Source organism: Podarcis cretensis (genome assembly GCF_951804945.1).
Source record: "Podarcis cretensis genome assembly, chromosome: 10".
NCBI classification, from domain to species: Eukaryota; Metazoa; Chordata; class Lepidosauria; order Squamata; family Lacertidae; genus Podarcis; species Podarcis cretensis.
In genome coordinates, this window is record NC_137179.1 from 16,704,650 (window position 1) to 16,718,845 (window position 14,196).

The window sequence follows — 14,196 nt, forward strand, 5'->3', positions numbered from 1 at the left end:
GTCTTCAGATGTCTTCTAAATGTCAGGTAGTTGTTTATCTCTTTGACATCTGATGGGAGGGCGCTCCACAGGGCGGGCGCCACCACTGAGAAGGCCCTCTGCCTGATTCTCTGTAGCTTTGCTTCTTGCAGTGAGGGAATTGCCAGAAGGCCCTTGGCACTGGACCTCAGTGTCCAGGCAGAATGATGGGGGTGGAGATGCTCCTTCAGGTATACTGGGCCGAGGCCATTTAGGGCTTTAAAGGTCAACACCAACACTTTGAATTGCACTCAGAAATGTACAAGTTTATTCCATGTCCAGGACAATTGTCTACCAGCTCTGGTTATCTCCCACTTGGGTTACTGCAGTGCTGTCTACATGGGGTTACCTTTGAAGATGACTTGGAAACTACAACTCATCTGGAATGAGGCAGCTGGACTGGGAGTGGCCACTGGGACCATATAAAACCAGTCCTAAAGGATCTACATTGGCTCCCATTTCCAAGCCCAATTCCATGTGTTGGTTCCCTACAGAGCCCTACAGAGTCTCAGCCTTGTATACCTGAAGGAGCGTCTCCATCCCCATCACCCAGCCTGGACACAGAGATCCAGATCTGAGGACCTTCTTGCAGTTCCCTTACGGTGAGAAGTGAGGTTACATGGAACCAGGCAGAGAGCCTTCTCGGTAGTTGCAGCTGTGCTGTAGAATGGCCTCCCATCAGGTGTCAAAGAGATAAATAATTATATGCAGTGCTTTTTTCCAGGGGATAATCAGTACTGGCACTGATTTTTTGTTGTTGTTAAAAAGCGTGGCATTTACTGTAACAACTTCACGGTGAGTACTGGAACCTATTTTTCTAGAAAAAAAAAAGCACTGATTATACGACTTTCCATAGATATCTGAAGGCAGCCCTGTATCAGGAAGCTTTTAATGTTTGATGTTTCATTTTGATCCATTATATTCGCCCAGAGTGGCTCGGGCAGCCCAATCAGAAGGATTTAGTACAAGTAATAAATTATTATTATTTTGAGGGAACAGAGGTGGGGTGAAGCATTCAGATCTGCTGAACCAAATAGCTCAGGAGCAGGTGTCATGGGCAGGTGGGTCAACCTGAGTACTTCAGAGGCTGGGCCAGCAAGCTCAGAACTGAAAGGACAGGATGAAAGCACAGATCCATTTCAAAGGCGTTATGAGAGCTCAAGGATGCTTTCCAGGTAAAAGCAATCAAGGATAACCCAGGGTAGTATTGGTGAAAGACCCAAGGGCCAAACAGAGAAGCTTGGAGGACCACATTTACAGTCCTATATCCCAAGCCTATATAGAGGATTAAATCTTGTGGTTCCTCCTTTGCTTGCTGACACCCTCCCCACTTCCCTGGACACTCCAGCCCCTGGCAACTAGTTCATCATATCCTGCTCCTGAGTGTTAAATACTGGCACGAGTTGGGGGTGTTCTTTAATCCAGATCCGGTTTGCTGAAGCATTACAAAGCCCTGCTGTCTGCTGTGTTTGTGCATGAGAGACAGAGAGGGGGGATGCAGTGATGCTCTGCCAATGGAACAGGAGGAGAGGCCAGCTGGCAAACAGCAGGAACTCGGAAACTGCACAGAAGCTGGCAGTCACTGGTGCGTGGGCACTTTGGAGGAAAGCTAATTGAGCGCCACTATGCAAACAAGTGGGTGGCATAGATAAGTGGGGGAAAGGAACAGCAGCTCACCTGACAGTACCCTGATCTGCTCCACAGAGAGGTACAGCGTGTCAGAAAGGCCTGGTGTATACACACTAGGGATGCGGAAATCTGTCAGTTTAGTTTTCTCTTTGGTTCTCATTTTACCATTCCCAAGTTCAGTTCTCCACATTTCTTTGTGATTATTATTTTTAAGAGTCTTCAGGAAAATTCATCAGTGCTTCAGTTCAAATTCCCCCAAGTATACAATTGTTTTCTTTGCAATTTTGTAAAACAATTTTCCCTAATGCCAAACATTATGGGATGCTATTTTCACTAATGCCCCTTTAGGCACACTTCAATAATTTGCATTTTCGTACATATTACTTGACTGGAGGACTGCGTCGCAACATTCAGAGACAAGTGAATTTCACAGGATGGCTGTGTTTTCATTTGTGTATGGTTTCAAGAAAGCGAATTGGGTAAACTTGCCTTTTAAATGTGAAATCAATCCAATTTACCCATCCCTAAGTTTGAGGCTGTTAACTGGGACTAGATGTTGTGATCACATTAGGCCAACCACACTGGCTCCTAATTTGTTTCTAGGCTCAATGCAGAGTGCTCATCTTGACCTTTAAAGACCTCAAGAGCTTGAGACTGGGACCCCCACAAAACTGCTCATCTCTGCACGAACCTGCCCATGTTACAGATCATTAAGCAAAGGGTTTGAGAATAAAATAAACTGTGTACTGGTCACTGCACCTCAACGAGAAAGGACATCCTGCAGGATGCATCTCACCCGGGATACAGTCTGTTTGCACTACTGCCTTCTGGCAGGAGATATAGAAACATCAAGTCAAGGACAAATAGACTGAAAAATAGTTTCTATCCAAGAGCTGTGGCCTTTTTAAATGCTGTAACTCGATAGTGTGACCTGGGAGTTTGATGGGTGTGGGTGTGGGTGTGGCTGGAATGTGGTTTGTTTGGTTGTTGTTGTTGTTTTGCTTTTGTTGTTTTTAAGGGATGGCATCCAATTTCGTTGCACTTGTGCAATGTTGCACTTGTGTAATGACAATAAAGAATCTATCTATCTATCTATCTATCTATCTATATTACTGAATTGGAGAAGGGGCAAAACAAATTGTGGTGATCAAAATAATCAAGGGGTTGGAACAACTCTCCGGTGAGAAAGGGTTGGAATATTGAATGCTCCTTAGGAAAGAGGAGTGTAAGGGGGAGGGCATGCTAGGTAAAGAGACCCCTGACCATTAGGTCCAGTCGTGGCCGACTCTGGGGTTGCAGCGCTCATCTCGCTTTATCGGCCGAGGGAGCCAGCGTACAGCTTCCAGGTCATGTGGCCAGCATGACTAAGCCGCCTCTGGTGAACCAGAGCAGCACACGAAAACGCCGTTTACCTTCCTGCCAGAGCAGTACCTATTTATCTACTTGCACTTTGACGTGCTTTTGAACTGCTAGGTTGGAAGGAGCAGGGACCAAGCAACAGGAGCTCACCCCGTCGCAGGGATTCGAACCGCCGACCTTCTGATCGGCAAGTCCTAGGCTCTGTGGTTTAACCCACAGCACCACCCGCATCGCCATTAAATTTAAGAATGGTGTGGGAAAGCGGAGAAGTTCCGCCCTCTTGTCCTTGCTGTCATAATACTAGAAACTGGGGTCATCCAATGAAGCTGAAGGAGATTCAGGAAAGATGAAAGGAGGTGCTTCTCCACACACCACACAGTTCAGCTTGGATAGCTCAGCTGGTTAGAGCGTGGTGCTGATAACGCCAAGGTTGCAGGCTCAATTCCTATATGGGACAGCTGCACTGCAGGGGGTTGGACTAGATGATCCTCAGGGTCCCTTCCGACTCTACAATTTATGATTTTAAGTGATGCAAGCCTTCCCCCAACCTGGCACCCTCCAGAGATTTGGGGCTATAAAGCCTACCAGCCCTAGACAACTTACGATCCACTTCCGTACTTAAAGCTGCGCTGGCTGTGGCTGATGGGAGTTGTAGTCCGAGACTGTGTGAACAGGATGCTGGACCAGATGGACCATTGGCGTGTGACCCAGCAGGGTCTTCTTGTGTCCATGCACATGCATTGCTGTGTCCATATGCTGCTGCAGCAGCATTCAAGCAGGCAGTGAACAGGCACCAGGCAGAACTGTGAGTGAGGGTGGCTGAGCATTTGAGGATGGCTCTGCATCCCCTAAGCTAGTTTTCTGCCCTCAAGTGTGGCAGACACTGTTTCCTTCCCAGCCCCGCCTCCAGGCTTCCCAGAGGCACCTGGTTGGCCACTGTGGGAACAGAATGCTAGATAGATGGGTCTTTGGTTTGATCCTGCACAGCTCTTCTTCTGCATGCTAAGGTGTTCAGTGGAGCTCCTTCTTTGGGCACACACCTGAGGTGGGACAGGTGGCTGCAGAAGAAAGGGACTCCTTAGTGGTGGCACCGAGTGTGGAATGTTTTCCTCAGGGAGGTTCACCTGTGATGAATGGTTTCTTTAAATATTAAGGTTCATTATTGTTTCACAAGATGTGTATCTCTTTAAAGGCCAGAGAAAATAACATGACCTAGTTTTACAGCTGTGAAGAAGTATAGCAGGTGCTGTTGTGTTATTTAAGCTGTGTCAGCAATTGGGTATAGTATATAAAGAGCAGCATGTAGCTCTCTCATTACCCTGGTGAATGGGTCATACTTATTGAGATAATGTAATTTAGTGTAAAAGGAGTTTTTGTTTTTGTTATTAAAACCACGCAAAAGTTACTTCTGCGTTTCTTGAATGTGTGGTCTCCCCAGCACGCCTTCTGCAGCGCAACTAATCTGCAAAATAACCAACAACCTGGTGTCAATCTTGTTGTCATTTCAGTGGCAGGAAAGGACTTAAAAAAACTTTCTCAGGCTTTTCAAACCTTCATGTGGCTTTGTGCTTGTTTCACTTCTGCAGATTGCTTTGATGCTGCACTGCCATGTTGCTAAGTTTTAATTGTTTGGGTGGTGGTGGTGGTAGTTATGGTCATTTTGACTTTCTGAAAGCCCCCTGGGGTTGGCAGGGTATAAATACCTCAAACAAAACAAATATATGCACCCCTTTTTTAGGGGGGAACACAGCTGAAAGTCTTACCTCTGTCTGTACCATGGACATCCGATAGGACCGCATGTCGGACACCAGCCCCAATATATCTACAAACTCGTGGTCCCGAATGTGCTGTAAGAGTCGGTCCAATGCTATAAAAGTCCCCGTCCGTCCCACACCGGCACTGCAAAACAGAGGGGAGCAGTGGGAATAGGGATGGGCACTTCTATCCATTTTTTGTTTCTTTGTGTTGCTCATTTATCCAGTCTGAAGACCCACATTTCAACGTCAATTTGTTTTTTTCACACCAGTTTGCAAAATAAAACCAAATAAAAGCTCTAATGAATTTTATTTATTAGGCAAGTTTTTCCTCTGTGTGATTTTGCTTAATATATGGATTTTTATTTATTTTTGCAAATCAATTTCCCCCTAAAACAATGCATTTTTGAACCCAGAGCTGCATTGCAAAATTCAGAGAAGCACACATTTTAAAAGATGGCTGTGTCTCGGTTCTAGTATTCTTGCAAAAAAAAAAAAAAAAGTGCATATTACGTAGGTTCACCTTTACATGTAAATACCATCAAATTTATCCTCATCCCTAAGTGAGAATGTGCTTGAAATGCAGCCCCATTTTGGGAAACAGTATTCACATTGCAAACATCCACCACTGTCATCAGAGGAGATCACTTATGCTGCAGAGGCATAGCTGTCAACTTGTCCCTTTTCTTGCGAGGAATCCTATTCGGAATACGGGAATTTCCCTTAAAAAAAGGGAAACGTTGACATCTATGTGCAGAGGGCTAACATTATGTCGTCCATTGTGAAGCTTCTTTCAGATGTTTCCTGGGAAGCAGTTCATAAATGAAACAATAACAAAAAAAAACTTCCAGGCATTTCAGGTCAAGATTTGCCAAAAGAGAAGAAAAAAACTTTTCATATACAGTGGTACCTTGGGCTGTGAACTTAATTCATTCCGGAAGTCTGTTCTTAACCTGAGGTGTGCATTCCCTACATAGGCCTCCCATGGCCCCAGAAGCGGATTGCGTTCATATCCAGGGACAAAGTTCACAACCCGGGACACCTACTTCCGGGTTTGTGGAGTTCGTAACCCAAAGCGTTCATAAGCAAGACTGTTCCTAACCCGAGGTACCACTGTATGCTACAGCTGCGGCTAGAATATTGCTAGCACAAAGATGGAAAAGTGTTGAAATACCAACTAAAGGAGAATGGCAAGGAAAACAGATGGAAGACGCTGAAATGGCAAAATTAATGGAAAGACTTCAAGACAAGGACAATAGAGACTTGAAGAAAGACTGGGAACCATACATGTCATGTTTACAGAATCAATGTAAAAAATGGACTCATTCTCAGGGTTTGATTAAACACTTGTAATTAACAAAATAAATGTAGGAAATAGAATGAGGATGTTGAAATGATAAGAGAATAATAATATTCATGTTAACAAATGTTATAGAATAAGAAATAACCAATAAGCAGGGAGAGATAATATGCCAAAAAACCAGAAGTGGAAGCTGAGGGAAGTCGTGGAGGGGAGGGGGGAATTGGAGAATGGTATTTTTGATATATGTTATGATATTTTGATGTTAAAAAATGTAAAATTTCACTAAAATTTGTTTTAAATTGTTTTTTAAAATTTTAATTTAATTAAAAAGATTAAATGAAACAATAACAATACTAACAATTAAATGAAACAATAACAATACTAACAACAACAACAAATTGCGCAGCCATCTTTGTGAGCACTTCGAAGGCATTGCAACAACCTTCTCCGCCTCTTGCTTTGCTAATGTCTTCTGGGCAGAGAGGAGAGGCTCACCTGCAATGTATGATCATGGGGCCTTTGCTTTTTGCTGCCTGCTGCCTGACCATCTGTACAAACTGCAAGACGCTTTCTGCTGCGTTTGTGGGAGGGACTCCGTGGTCAGGCCAAGCCGTGTAATTAAAATGCATTACATCCTGCACCTCATCGGCCTGGGGGAAAAAGAAAGAAAAGTGGTGCTTAGCAGCCGTTGCCTTTATAATTCAGTGACCACCAACCCCATACCAGGGGCGTTTTGAAAGGTGAGAAAGGTCGCCATTGGAATTTACCTCCCGATGAAAGTCACAGTCCCTTGAAATCCAGGCAGTGGCGTAGCGTGGGGGGTGCAGAGGGGGCCGGCCGCACCGGGCGCAACATCTGGGGGTTAGGGTTAGGGGGCGCAAATTACTTGCCTTGCCCCGGGTGCTGACAACCCACGCTACGCCACTGAATCCAGGTTGGGGCAACAGCAGGAGTAAAGGGTTAAAGCACCCCAACCCCAACCCCAGCCAGGGCCCTACTCAAGATTGGCTGCTTTAAAATAAACATTCCCAAAATTATTATCATTATTATAATTTTGCAAATTTATAAACCTCTTCACAGCCTAAGGCCCTCAAAGAGGTGTGCAAGATAAAATGAAAAATAAAATACAAATTCCAAGAACAATTAAATCCATTTCTACTGTGCAAAACTATAAAGCCATTCCCATAGATGCCCCGTTGGTATTTCATCAATGACTGGATCAAACCTCCAGGAAAGCCTTTTTAAACAGAAACATCTTCAGTAAGTGGCTAAAACATCACGGCTAATTTCAGCCGGCAATTATTCCAGAGGGTTAGAGCTGCAACACTAAAAGCCCAGTTTCTAGTATAAGCTATGTGCACTTTTGGGGCATGCAGTATTTTCAGCACTGCCCCATCTAAAGACCACAATTGCTGGGCAGGGATATATATGGGGCAAGGCAGCCCACTATGGATACACTTTATTAATAAAAGGTTTGTGTTTGCAAGAGGTTTGAATTTAGATCCAAAGTTTGCAGGACGAATAACATTAGTAAAAACAAAAAACCCTTTACATTGACCTACATAGTTGATTCTGAAATTCCTAAAGACCCAATCCGATTGCTCTTCTTCAGACAGCATCTCCACTGTGATGTCCCCATAAGGAACCAACTCTTCCGTGAAAGGCCAATAGTGATCACATTTCACCTGGAAGAAAAAGAGTCAAGGAAAACTTTTCAAAGTCTTGGTAAGCATCGTAGCTTAGTCCCAAATCCAAAGAAGAAAAGGTTAATAATAATAATAATAATAATAATAATAATAATAATAATAATAATTTATTTATACCCCGCCCATCTGGCTGGGCTTCCCCAGCCACTCTGGGCGGCTTCCAACCGGATATTAAAAATAATACAGCACCAGACATTAAAAACTTCCCTAAACAGGGCCGCCTTCAGTTGTCTTTTAAAATTCAAATAGTTGTTTATTGCCTTGACATCTGCTGGGAGGGTGTACCACAGGGCAGGCGCCACTACTGAGAAGGCCCTCTGCCTGGTTCCCTGTAACCTTACTTCTCGCAATGAGGGAACCGACAGAAGGCCCTTGGCGCTGGACCTGTGTCCGGGCTGGATGATGGGGGTGGAGACGCTCCTTCAGCTATACAGGACTGAGGCCGTTTAAGGCTTTAAAGGTCAGCACCAACACTTTGAATTGTGCTCAGAAACATACTAGGAGCCAATGAAGATCTTTCAGGACCGGTGTTACATGGTCTTGGCGGCCGCCCCAGTCACCAGTCTAGCTGCTGCATTCTGGATTAACTGCAGTTTCCGAGTCACCTTCAAAGATAGCCCCACGTAGAGCGCATTGCAGTAGTCCAAGCGGGAGATAACTAGAGTATGCAGCACTCTGGCGAGACAGTCTCCGGGCAGGTAGGGTCTCAGCCTGTGTACCAGTTGGAGCTGGTTTAGGAATAAACTCTACACAAATCCGAAGTCCCTAAGACGATTGGATCTTGCCTTTTATGCCTCCTTCCAGCAACTCCTGAAGCCAAGCTGGTGCCAAACGTATTGCTCTGCTTTCCCTTGAACCCTATCAGCAAGGCCGAGGGGGGGGGGGTCTTGTTGTCTGGGGAGCCCACAACCCCCATACAGACTGACCAGGCTTATGCTCCGATAGGTCACTTTGGTGCTGCTAATGTAGCAATTTGACTTCACCTCCAGAGATGCACTCTATTGCCTCTCAAAACAGAAAGATGCCAACTTTGTGTGTGCATGTGTGTATAAAAATACATGCACACAATTTCTGCTAAGGACTAGAAACATAGTTCTTTCAAAAAAAGAATCTTTAGAAGCTGAATTCTGCACCCAGCTCCATGTACTGTGCATGACAGGTGCGCATACACACACACAAAAACCACACGGAGTCTATTCCCTATAAAGGTTTGACCTCTGATATGTAGCAATGTGATTATTGAAGGCTGTATTTCATTGTACGTTTTCCGTAAACCTGATTACACATGGAACGTAAGGGAAAGAATGTCATATAATGTGGAGATAAGATGCGCATTTAATCTTCTGCCTATTATAACAAAGAAACTGCTCCCCGGGGAGTCAGTAAACTGCACACTGCGGGAAGCTAACATTCGCTTTGATGTCCCTACATCAGAAGTATGAATGGTTTTGGAGATAGTGGAGAAAATATATCTGTCTGTGCATTTCGTAGTACTAGAACGCAGGCACTCAATGAGACTGAGCAGCAGGAGGCATCAGACAGAAAAAGAGGTAGCACATCAGGCCATGCGTAACTCTAACACAGTGGAAATCACTTCTACAAAATGTGGTGATGGGTCAATAGATTAGATGGCTTTAAAGCGACAGTGTGGTGCAGTGGTTAGAGCACTGGACAACACCTGGAACAGCAGGGATCAAATCCTGACTCAGGTATGAAGGTGGTCTTTGGCCAATTACAGGTTCTCAATCCAAGCTGCCTCTCAGGACTGATTTAAGGATAAAACAGGCACAAGGAAGGACTGCTTACTTGTTTTATTCCATTTGTATCTCACCTTTCTCTCAAAATAGCTAAAGGGGGCATACATGGTTCTTCTCCCCTTCCTCAATTACCCTGTGAGGTAGGTTAGGCAGAGAAGCAGTGACTTGCCCAAGATCACTCAGTGAGCTTCATGGCCAAGTAAGGATCTGAACTCTGGTCTCCCAGGTCCCAATCCGATATTCTTACCACTGTGCTACACTGGTTCTCACCAAGTACATCACCTTGAACTCTTGAGAGAAGCGGTGGGATATAAATAAAATAAACAGATATTAGTAAAATTAATGGAGTGTGGTTCTATTGATAAAAATTAGCGGTGACGACTAAACAGAACCTCCATGATTTGAGGCAGTGTATATTTGATTTGAAGCAGTGTATATTTGATGATGGGACGCGGGTGGTGCTGTGGGTTAAACCACAGAGCCTAGGGCTTGCCGATCAGAAGGTTGGCAGTTCGAATCCCCGCAACAGGGTGAGCTCCCGTTGCTCGGTCCCTGCTCCTACCAACCTAGCAGTTTGAAAGCACCTCAAAGTGCAAGTAGATAAATAGGTACCGCTCCAGCGGGAATCTAAACGGCGTTTCTGTGCGCTGCTCTGGTACGCCAGAAGCTGCTTAGTCATGCTGGCCACATGAACCGGAAGCTGTATGCCAGCTCCCTCGGCCAATAAAGCAAGTTGAGTGCCGCAACCCCAGAGTCGGCCACGACTGGACCTAATGGTCAGGGGTCCCCTTAACACCCTATTTATGAGGACTATGGCATTCTGAATGACTATAACCGAGAACAGAATTCTGGGTAAGAGGGAACGTAGATCCACTGCAGATTTCGAGAGGCTTGGAGGATTTTCCACACATACATACCCTTCTTTTCTCATTGCATTGTGTGAGCATGACGATGATTTGCGACTTCTGCTGGAGAACCATCTTCCAGAAGTCGTTCCTCGTCTCTGGCAGAGGCCCCTGGGTGGCAATGTACTCTTGGGGAGAGTTGTAACCCTAAAAGAGAAAGCATGTGGTGGCTCCTTTGGATTGGCTTTAGATTTGGGGTATTTTGAAAGCACAGGAATAACATAGGAAGCTGCCTCATACTGAATGAGGTGGAATCACCATTAAATGGGAACCGACTCAAATTTCTTCCCCACCCATTACTTTTCACACACATTCGCTTTCGACTTAGCTTGGCTTCTCCTTCCGCAGAGCCGTGCTGGGTTAGGACTGCACTTGTCCTTCCCATTTTATCAACTGGTCTTGACCACAACCATCACAGATTGTTATTTCTGATGGTGTCTGATGGTGGTTCAGAGCCCCAGTCAATTTTGGCAGGGACTATAGTCCTTCTGCCCACTCCCCTCTTGTAAGGTTGCCTGTATGTAATTCCACCCTTGTGTAAGAAAAGGAAAAGAGGTATATTGGGGGATACTGTCACATTATGCACGAGGTGGAGCCTCCTTCCTTCCTCTGAGGACCTCAGCTCCATCCTGGGTCCCGTTTCCGGAACAAGCGGGTCTGGGACAGAATGTTAAGAATGGGCTTTTATTCATCACTGCAAGCGGGCCTCACAACAAAAATGCAAGCATATGCTTGTAACAGTTTTCTCTCTCAAAATGTTAAGTGGTATATGAGGAGATTTCACCCCTCCCATATCCAGCAGTCTTGACGAGTCTGCTGATTCTCCAGAGAGGAGGAGCAGTGTACTGCTTTCTACTTATTCAGCTCCAGCACCAAGTCAGTCAGTCAGTCAGTCAGTCAGTCAGTCAGTCAGTCAGTGTGTCGGAGAAAGAGAGAGAGAGAGACTGAGTGTTAGAGATCGTGTATAGAGATAAGGTTGCTGCTAAGAGCAGCTGCAGACACTCAGTGTAGCATTCATTTATGCTTAGACCTTTTTAGCTCTGTATATAGTTTTGTGTTATAGTTATAGAATAAAAGAAGATATTCTACAGAGCTGCTCTCCGAGTGGTTTATACACTGCTAGACTCTGCTATACTCTGCTGTGCGATGACTGTATTGTGGAAGTGAATCCAGTATTCACAACTCTAAGCTGTGAGTCCACAGCACTTTGACCTGTTCCTGTGAAGAAGGTGGTCTCTGGAAGTGCTACCCAGCTCGCCTAGCCCAGTCGGGGTTGAAGTGCATGAGTCCAGTTGGTGACACTGGCTCAAGAGCGATGCTGACAGTATATAAATTATCTAAATAAGTACGAAGCTTGATTGAGAAGCTCATACAGTCTGTTCCTCCTTAAGGCCCCTTCCTCTCTCTGAAAGTTCACCTGCTACCAGTGTTTTTCTTTTAAAAAAAAATGTTTAGGGATACTCTCATTTTCCTACTCAGATTGAAATACTGTCCCTCAATGAGGCCAAACTTAGATTCACAAAATGTTTAGGGGTATGTGTACCCCTGCGTCCCACCCCCCGAAAAAAAGCCCTGCCTGCCACCAATATTCGGTAAATCCCATGATTATAGAGGTGCTTCGTGCATCATTTCAGCCTTTAAAAATGGATTCTGCTTGTAATTGAAATACATATACACACCTGCATTCCAAGGGAATTCGTCATGCATATGGGAACCCCCCCCCCTAATTTTGGTATGGTTCTGTTTCACTTTTAAATTGATTTTCACTCAACCACGTTCTCTATTAAAGGGGGGTGGGGAATATGTTGAAAGGTTTGGCTCTTGCACTGGCTTGCGTCTTATTTTGCAAGCCACCACCCTCACCCTCATATTATTCTTTTGGATGCTTTAGAGTCCAGTTCACTTACAGGGATATAGTTGGCATTGATGTAATCTGAACCTTCTTCTTCATTCATTGAGACCAATCGAACTCGGCTGAAATCATCTGCAAAAGGAAGAAGACCCAAAGGTGGATGGAACTTGAAGCATCGCCACAAACCAGACAGCTCCTAATTAAACCTCTGAAAGCTTAAAGCATAAATTTGCAGATATTCTGAGCAAAAAGTGAGGCTGCAGGCTGGCCCATTTAATGAATGCTTTGGTAAATTTGTAATCTTTAGCGCAAGGCAATCCCTTCACTACTGTCACTTCCAAACATCCTTCAGTTGGGGTCCCTTGGAACTCATTAAGACTACTTAGGAATGTTGCATAGCTGAATACAGTGGTACCTCGGGTTAAGTACTTAATTCGTTCCAGAGGTCTGTTCTTAACCTGAAACTGTTCTTAACCTGAAGCACCACTTTAGCTAATGAGGCCTCCTGCTGCCGCTGCACCCCCGGAGCATGAATTCTGTTCTCATCCTGAAGCAAAGTTCTTAACTTAAGGTACTATTTCTGGGTTAGCGGAGTCTGTAACCTGAAGCGTATGTAACCTGAAGCATATGTAACCTGAAGCGTATGTAACCTGAAGTGTATGTAACCCGAGGTACCACTGTACATATATATGCATATTCATTGCTAACAATTCTGAATCCTACCCAAAACAGAAAGGGTTGTATTCTATGCTAGTCCTACTCAACCCCAAGAAGGTTATTATACATGAATGAACTTTCAATGGGTGTACTCTAAGGACCCCTCCGAATCACCTGCTGCTTGAGCATTCTCCCTGATTTGCTTCAAGAAAGCTTACATGGGGGTGAAGCTACAGGGTGTGACCAAAAAGTTCAGTGCATGGTCACAGAAATCGAACAGCGAGAAATATTTGAACATACAATCAGCATCGGAAACCCACAAAATGCTCACAATTGTGTACAGAGATGAAGCTGGGACTCGAAAGACAGCATATGAGTGGTTTAAGTGTTTCTGTGAAGGGCGGCAAACCATCGACGATGACCCTCAGTCTGGCAGACAGTCGACGGGCAGAACGGCGGCAAATGTCAACAGAGTTCATGAGTTATTGATGCAGAATCGGTGTTTCTCCGTCCAAATGATGGTGGAAGAATCGCATATTCTGCGTGAAATCGTTACTGAGGTTACTGAGTTGTCCCACCATATTCTCCCGATCTGGCCCCACGGGATTTCTTTCTTTTTCCAAAACTGAAATCTGCACTGAAAGGGCACAGATTTCCCACCATTTCACACATCCAAGCTGCTGTGACGAAGGAACTTGAATCAGTACAAAACTTCTCCAGAAGTTTCCAACAGTTCTACGAACACTGTCAACAGTGCATTGTATCACAGAGGGCCTACTTTGAAGGCCTGGAAGGTATGTATGTTCAAATATTTTTTGCTGTCCGATTTCTGTGACCATTCACCAAACTTTCCAGTCACACCTTGTATATCTGGTCTTTATTGAGCATTCATTCTGATTTGTTTGTGGGGCAGCCAGAGGACAATGAGCAGTCAATCTTGCACTCATCCTGGCTTGCTTGCAGGGTCTTGACATGTCATCACAGTTGTCATTCGTTCATCCCACACTTTGCATTTCCTCGTAACTCTCCAAATTTCAAGAAGTCCGTTTTGTTAAAACAAAAAGTGGACTTCTTGCTCTAGGGCAGGGTTTCCCAAACATGGATTTCCAGTTGGTTTTGGACTATAACTCCCATCATCCCTAGCTAGCAGGACCAGTGGTGGGGGATAATGGGACTTGTAGTCCACAAACAGCTGGAGACCCAAGTCCGGGAAATGCCGCTCTAGATTGACGGAGCCGCTGAAAAGTGCAAATCTA

General features: G+C 44.8%; 1 protein-coding gene across 3 annotated transcripts in view; it reads right to left on the reverse strand.

Moving 5' to 3' along the window:
• Window positions 1–14,196, reverse strand: part of PTPRO (protein tyrosine phosphatase receptor type O) — a 149,956-nt gene that overhangs the window by 3,947 nt on the left and 131,813 nt on the right. For all 3 annotated transcript variants that reach the window (XM_079992221.1, XM_079992219.1, XM_079992220.1), the window contains 5 exons: window positions 12,339–12,415; window positions 10,444–10,578; window positions 7,626–7,748; window positions 6,559–6,713; window positions 4,770–4,905 (listed from right to left, as the gene is read on the reverse strand). In XM_079992221.1, the coding sequence (XP_079848347.1) occupies window positions 4,770–4,905; window positions 6,559–6,713; window positions 7,626–7,748; window positions 10,444–10,578; window positions 12,339–12,415 (626 nt within the window). The remainder of the gene's footprint in view (window positions 1–4,769; window positions 4,906–6,558; window positions 6,714–7,625; window positions 7,749–10,443; window positions 10,579–12,338; window positions 12,416–14,196) is intronic.